Raw genomic sequence first — 6,329 nt, 5'->3', positions numbered from 1 at the left:
CGCCGACTTTAACGAGTTGTCGCTTCTTATAAATTTACGTTCTTTGGATTCCATAAGTCAGATTTTATTTAATTTTTCGTTTGTACCAAGATTGTTATAAATTAAAAACACTGAAATGTGGAGAGCGTGTTCAAGGAAATGCTTGATAATAGAAAATCGTTTCCCTATAATTCCGTAACCGTTATGGTTTTTATGTCAAAAATTTAATTTAGCCGTTATTCGGTGATTCTGGTAAATTTGAAATTTTATTTGTTTATTATATATAAAAATAATTGTATTAGCCGTAGGCTGTTTGTTAATAAATAAATAAATAAATATTTCTTCAATAATTATCAATCGTTATTGTGTGAATTTTATTTTTTCTATATCTCTGATCATTGTTTTGTGATTTTAATTCTTTTCGACCAGAAAAAAATCGTTATTTTGGATTTTTGTTTGTTTTAATTCATTTTTAACCGTTATAATAGAGACTGGGTTACTGATGTAAATCTTTCATGGTATAAAAAATAAAATCTGAAAATAACGTTTATAAACGGAAAAAACTAAAAATCATAAAATAACGAGTTAAAATTATCGGAAAAATATTAATAACGATTATTTTTAATCGAAAAATAACCCGAAATAACTATTATGAAATGATTTTAAAACAAAAGTCCTTCATAATGATAAATTTCGGTCCCGGATTTTATGGGCCGATTATGGATAGCAACGCAATTTCAAACCGCACTTGGTTGCCGATTGGCAGCTGCACTGAAATGAAAATGCATACAATAACATCTAGCGTGGTACTATCAATATGTACTGATTTAATTTTTGGAATTTTTACAAATAAACATATTAGCTTTAGTGGAACTCAAATTCTTAGTCGCAACTTCAAAGTTTAGTCGAAAATACACCAACAGTGATGAAATTTATCAGGAACTTAAAAACATGGGGTTAAATTTAATTCATAATTTTAAATAAAATTTAACTCACACTGATAATTACTTTAATCAATTGTTAAGTATTTGGTACTACTATTATGAATCTCCATTCGTTAAATAATTTTGCTTTTGGGCTTTTAATTTTAAGATTTCCTGGCGGGCTTTTTGCAATTGATCTTCTAATTCTACGCACTTTTGCTCTATTTCATAATTTTTAGATACCAAAAGTACCCAATTGGCCTCCAGAGTCTTAAGTTTCTCGCCAGCATGAGTTTGGGCTTGCTTTCGTTGCCAATTTATATCCTGTATATGTTTTTTTGATTCCTGCAACTGTGTCAACGTTTTAGCCTGTAGAGCAGCTATCACTTCTAGGTATGCTTTCCACGATTCTATGCCGTAGTCAATCATAAGCTCGAGATTCATTGCACGAACCCATTGGTGTTCTAGTTGTGCCATGGAATTTTCTATAGATTCCTGCCAAGCTGTCACTTCAGACAGTTTGCCAGACGGTGGTGGAGGCAATTCATAGCGTTTCATGCTTAAAGTCTCCATAGGTTGACGATTTTGTATACGTTCAAACTCGCTTGCCATTAATTCAGTTTCGAATGCATTCGTGTTTAATGGTGGCAGATGTTCTAGATAATTCTTAGTAGGCCTATATCGCCGACATTCTTCCTCCACCATAGCAAGAGCCTAATGAAGCACAATAAATTATACTTGTTAAATGTTTACGTTTTTATACTTATACCGATTCGCGAACTCCCGCGTCATCGTAGCCTTGGTCTATGTAAGGCAAAGCATCAACAGTTACTTCTCCTGCCATGACGAAAGTAAGCTACTGTGTAATTTTATTTTTAAATTACAAAACTTAAATGTATGAACAAAAAATTGTTTGTCCACTAATAAAACAATATTTTTAGAAGAATGCCGCTTGTTTATATTTACAGCTGTTGGCTGAATTCTTCTTCTTTTTTTCTTGTTCACAGTGGATGTATGAGGGAGTTCCTTTCCCTCTTTAGCTGAAATTAGTCAAGAACGCAGAACGTATACTTAAACGCAGTAAACTGGAGCCCTCAGTTACTACGTTTATACGTTAGCTATTTGCAAATACCTAACTCACTGTTAATCCGATGGTGAAAAATTCTTTTTTAACATTGCCTTATTATAAAAAGGCAATAATATGACCATCGCAAAAGAAAATAAAGTTAAAAATGGCAACGTGTTGATTATAAAAAGTAATAAGATGACCATCGAAAAAGAAAATGAACCTAATAATGGCGGCGTCTTGCGCTTATTTGCAAATAGCTAGCCGGCAGTACTTGGGGCAAAGACAAAGAAACGTTGCTGGTAACATACAAGGCAATAGGATGCAGTGGACGAAGCTACAGACGGTACAAAATACAGCACTTAGGACAGCGACAGGATGCCTCCTGATGTCACCAGAAGACCACCTCCACGGTGAGGCGAAAATGCTCCCAATTAGGGAGCACAACACGATGCTCTGCAAGCAGTTTCTTTTAGGGAGCCACAGATGTGGCCACCCAAATAGACAGCTGCTTGCAGAGGAGCCCTCGCCGAGGCACGTCAGGAGGCATCTATATGAACTGACGGACGAAGTCCAGAGGATCATTAAGCAGCCTCTGGACCCGTCAGCTCATAGACAGGCCCTGAACGGCATTCACAGGGACGCAGTCTCGAGTTATGTAGACTCAAGACCTGTGAATGCTATTCTAGGCACACAAACACCGGACATTGACATGACGGAGCTCCATCTGCCTCGGGAGACCAGAACGACAATAGCCCAACTTCGCTCTGGCTACTGCAGCAGGCTAAATTCCTACCTGTGTAGGTTAAATGCGGATGTGCCAAACGAATGTCCGGCATGCGAAGAGACCCCTCACGACTCGAAACATCTCTTCGCATGCCCGGAAAACCCCACAACCCTAACGGCGTCGACCCTATGGACTGACCCCATAGAGGCTGCACGCTTCTTGGGGCTGCCGTTAGTGGAACTCGACGACAACGACTGAGATATCAGCCGATCTGGGCGGGGTTGTTGTAGCCGCTAGAACAACAACAACAACAGAGCGAGTTTGGCGACTCCAACAGCAAACTAATTTTAGCTGAAATTAGTCGAGAACGCAGAACGTATACTTAAACGCAGTCTGTATACGCAGAATTTTGTCGATTACTGGAGCCCTCAGTGTTGCTTACTACACTGTTGCCACTCTTCAATGCCTTTTCATTAACTTACCCTTTCAACTACAATTTTTCGTGCTATAATAGATTGTAGCTAAATATAAACTACTTAGTTTTCAACAAAAACCTTATTCAATAGTAAATTTCAAATATTTTAAACATATTTTGAATATGAACTTATAACTTTTTTACCATCTGCAAAACTGACGAAGTGGCAACCATCTAAAGAAGGAGAAATCAGCTGACACGGAAAAATCTAAATTCCGCAGATTTCTGCACTACAGAAAAATTCTGCGGTGTTGAGTTTTCATTTACATGGCGCTTTGGTAAGACAGATCGTGTCAGCTGACTCGGGTTTACGTACCGGTAGGTTTACGTTCTTGACTAATTTCAGCTTTTGTTTGGTCAAACTGCAGCAAATTCGGTGTTGTCATATACAAAAATTTTAAATTTTGCGCGTTATGTACATCTGAAATTCTCATTTCGTGTTGGCAATAGCCATAAAAACCATGATGAACGTGCAACCCTGGGTCAAACTCGACATAACCACCTCTGAGCAAACTGAGCAGCCGCCATTTAATTTGGCAAACAAAAGTTTGTCTGTATAACACTGACCGTAGAGAGACAGAGGTGGCGCATTCAACAGTACCGCTACCAAAGAACGTAAATAACAAGAAAGGACAACTCGTAAGGTCGGTGTTATGCAGAAATTTTGTTTGGCAAACTGCGTGCAATTGTTGTTGCAGCAAACTCGGAGAGAGCGAGTTTGGCGACTCTCACAGCAAACTAATTTTGTTTGGTCAAACTGCAGCAAATTCGGTGTTGTCATATACAAAAATTTTAAATTTTGTGCGTTATGTAATCTGAAATTCTCATTTCGTGTTGGCAATAGCCATGAAAACCATAATGAACGTGCAACCCTGTGCCAAACTCGACATAACCACCTCCGAGCAAACTAAGCAGCCGCCATTTAATTTGGCAAACAAAAGTTTGTCTGCATAACACCGACCTTATAATTGTGGCAAAAGTGCTCAACAGGGGCGTGCCTTCTCTTTACATGGCGCTCTGGTAATCCGGCGTTTACATGAGACAATTTTGCCAAGACAATAGCAATACATTCACAGCTTTTCACTGATACACTCACACAATGACAATTGTCTTCGTAACTGTCTTTGATTTTTCGAGACAGTAAATTGGAAAATTCTTTCACGTCTTGGTTAATTTGAGAAAAAGAGGCAAAGCACAATCGCTAAAAATCACAGAATTATGAAAAAGTGGGTTGTGTTTGGATATTTTAGTAAATAATATGAAATTCACGCCAAACGACAATTTGGACGCCTACGTTACTCAACAATTTGACAACTAAATTAGGGTTTACACCGGACAATATTGTCAAGACAATTATGTCAAAATGACGTGTTTGTTGTAAATGCGCCGTAATACATATTCTCAATTGTCTTGTCTCAAATTGTCTTATGTAAACGCAGTGTAAGGCAGATCATGTCAGCTGACTCGATTTAACGTACCGGTAGGATTACGTTCTTGACTAATTTCGCCTTTAATAACAAATGTCTGTTGTTGGCAACGCTTATTAAGGGCTCAATTAAAACAAACCTGATTCGCGGGCGAAGGACAAAATTAAGTTACATTGAATAAAAGGAGTTTAATTGATTTTCCAATTATGTCACGGAGGAAGCTGGCGCAAGACAATATTCCAGCCCCAACATCTTTTAGTGGAGACTCAAAACTTACAGTAAATGCATTGCAGCAGTTTGCTGCCAGAAAGAAACGTTGTCTTGCGTCGCAGCCGACGGAAGAGTGTGCAAAAGTGTTTACTGTGCCTCCAGAAACTACATTGCATTCCAAAAGCTCTGAGACAAAGCAATCAATTTGGAGTCGGTTTTACACACTTGAGTGTAAATTAAATAACGATTTGCAAAACATTTTAAAACCACCTGGTATTACTCATGTCTACAATCCTGTGGAATATGCTTCGAGTATACATTGCGCCTACTTGGAAAAGTATTTGGATGGTCCGAAACGTGTTGTGTTTGTTGGTATGAATCCAGGGTCGAATGGGATGGGCCAAACTGGGGTAAAATTTAAATTTATTTTTTATTATTATTATTTAAATTAAATTTTGTCGCAAATAAAATTGTTGATATGCGTGCTTGTTTTTAAGGTGCCGTTTGGTAATATCTTGACTGTTCGTGATGAAATGGGCTTGACAGGTTCAGTTCAGCAACCTCCTTCGATACATGCAAAGCGGCCAGTATCAGGATTGGAGTGCAATATCGAAGAACCCAGTGGTGTGCGAATTTGGAGTTTGTTTAAAAAGTTGGCGGGTGGATCATTAAATAATTTTGGTCGCCAATGTTTTGTACATAACTTTTGTCCGTTAATTTTTTACGATAGTGCCGGACACAATATTACTCCTAGTGAGTTAAAAGTAAGTTATTTAAATATTCTATCCACAAAAATTTATCAAACATGTTCGTTTAAATACAGGGTGATTATAAGGCAAAAATTGGAAAAGCATGTTTAGATGTACTGGACTTGGAATTAGACTTGTTAAAAACGGAAATTTTGGTGGTGATCGGATCGTACATGCACGACATGGTAAAACGTTCTCGCCATGCGAGTAGTTTGAAAATATGTAAGCTTCCTCATCCGAGCCCCCGTTCTTTGAATAATCATAATTGGCCCGAAAAGGCCGAGAAACTTCTTTACGAATTTGATCTCATAAAATATATCGGCGATGAAGTGTAGCATTTATCTAGTTATTCGGGTCTTTTGCTAAATCACACATTGTCCAATTTTTGGCATGCCTGCTGAAAAGAAATTATGAATCCGAATTGCACCAATGTTTATCGGACTCAATAATGACAATAACATAAATTTCACAAAATAGGCTACGATGGATTTAGCAATATTCCCTAATATATATGTACATATTAAATAATATATATTTTTTTTTGTTACAGTCGCTTTCATACAATTTCTAATTTAATTTATTGTTTGGGCTATTTATTTCTTCACCAATAATTAAATTCCATACTTACGTTCATTGTTTTCCTGAATCGGATGTTACAGTTTTCCGAAACTTGAATTGAGATTCGACTCTAATTAAACTATATTTTTCATTTTTATTTAATTTTTGCTTTAAAATTTCCATGTTTCATCAATAAACAAATTAATAAAAAAAAA

The 6,329-nt window shown here is 37.1% G+C and overlaps 2 protein-coding genes across 2 annotated transcripts; one reads left to right on the top strand and one right to left on the bottom strand.

The window, feature by feature from the left end:
• Positions 1 to 353: 353 nt before the first annotated feature.
• Positions 354 to 1,893, bottom strand: LOC118738415 (pre-mRNA-splicing factor SPF27-like). The gene is made up of 2 exons (XM_036469346.1): positions 1,672 to 1,893; positions 354 to 1,616 (listed from the first exon to the last, which is right to left on the bottom strand). Exons 1-2 carry the CDS (start codon positions 1,744 to 1,746, stop codon positions 1,020 to 1,022), a joined length of 672 nt encoding a protein of 223 aa, XP_036325239.1. The 5' UTR covers positions 1,747 to 1,893; the 3' UTR covers positions 354 to 1,019.
• Positions 1,894 to 4,686: 2,793 nt separating this feature from the next.
• On the top strand, positions 4,687 to 6,318 carry LOC118738414 (single-strand selective monofunctional uracil DNA glycosylase-like). The gene is made up of 3 exons (XM_036469345.1): positions 4,687 to 5,217; positions 5,305 to 5,571; positions 5,631 to 6,318. Exons 1-3 carry the CDS (start codon positions 4,804 to 4,806, stop codon positions 5,889 to 5,891), a joined length of 942 nt encoding a protein of 313 aa, XP_036325238.1. The 5' UTR covers positions 4,687 to 4,803; the 3' UTR covers positions 5,892 to 6,318.
• The last annotated feature ends 11 nt before the right edge of the window (positions 6,319 to 6,329 follow it).

The sequence above is a fragment of the Rhagoletis pomonella genome, unplaced genomic scaffold (assembly GCF_013731165.1).
Source record: "Rhagoletis pomonella isolate Grant_MI unplaced genomic scaffold, Rhpom_1.0 Rhpom_scaffold_00004, whole genome shotgun sequence".
Classification (NCBI taxonomy): Eukaryota; Metazoa; Arthropoda; class Insecta; order Diptera; family Tephritidae; genus Rhagoletis; species Rhagoletis pomonella.
The sequence above is the reverse complement of the archived record's forward strand: the minus strand, read 5'-3'. Positions and strand labels throughout refer to the sequence as shown.

Bases quoted from the DNA above. Each gene is read 5' to 3' on its own strand.
- LOC118738415 (XM_036469346.1), bottom strand. From the start codon at position 1,746: ATGGCAGGAGAAGTAACTGTTGATGCTTTGCCTTACATAGACCAAGGC. The intron at 1,617-1,671 runs GTATAAGTATAA...GTGCTTCATTAG, and splicing joins ACGCGGGAGTTCGCGAATCG to GCTCTTGCTATGGTGGAGGA.
- LOC118738414 (XM_036469345.1), top strand. From the start codon at position 4,804: ATGTCACGGAGGAAGCTGGCGCAAGACAATATTCCAGCCCCAACATCT. The intron at 5,218-5,304 runs GTAAAATTTAAA...CTTGTTTTTAAG, and splicing joins ATGGGATGGGCCAAACTGGG to GTGCCGTTTGGTAATATCTT. The intron at 5,572-5,630 runs GTAAGTTATTTA...GTTTAAATACAG, and splicing joins TTACTCCTAGTGAGTTAAAA to GGTGATTATAAGGCAAAAAT.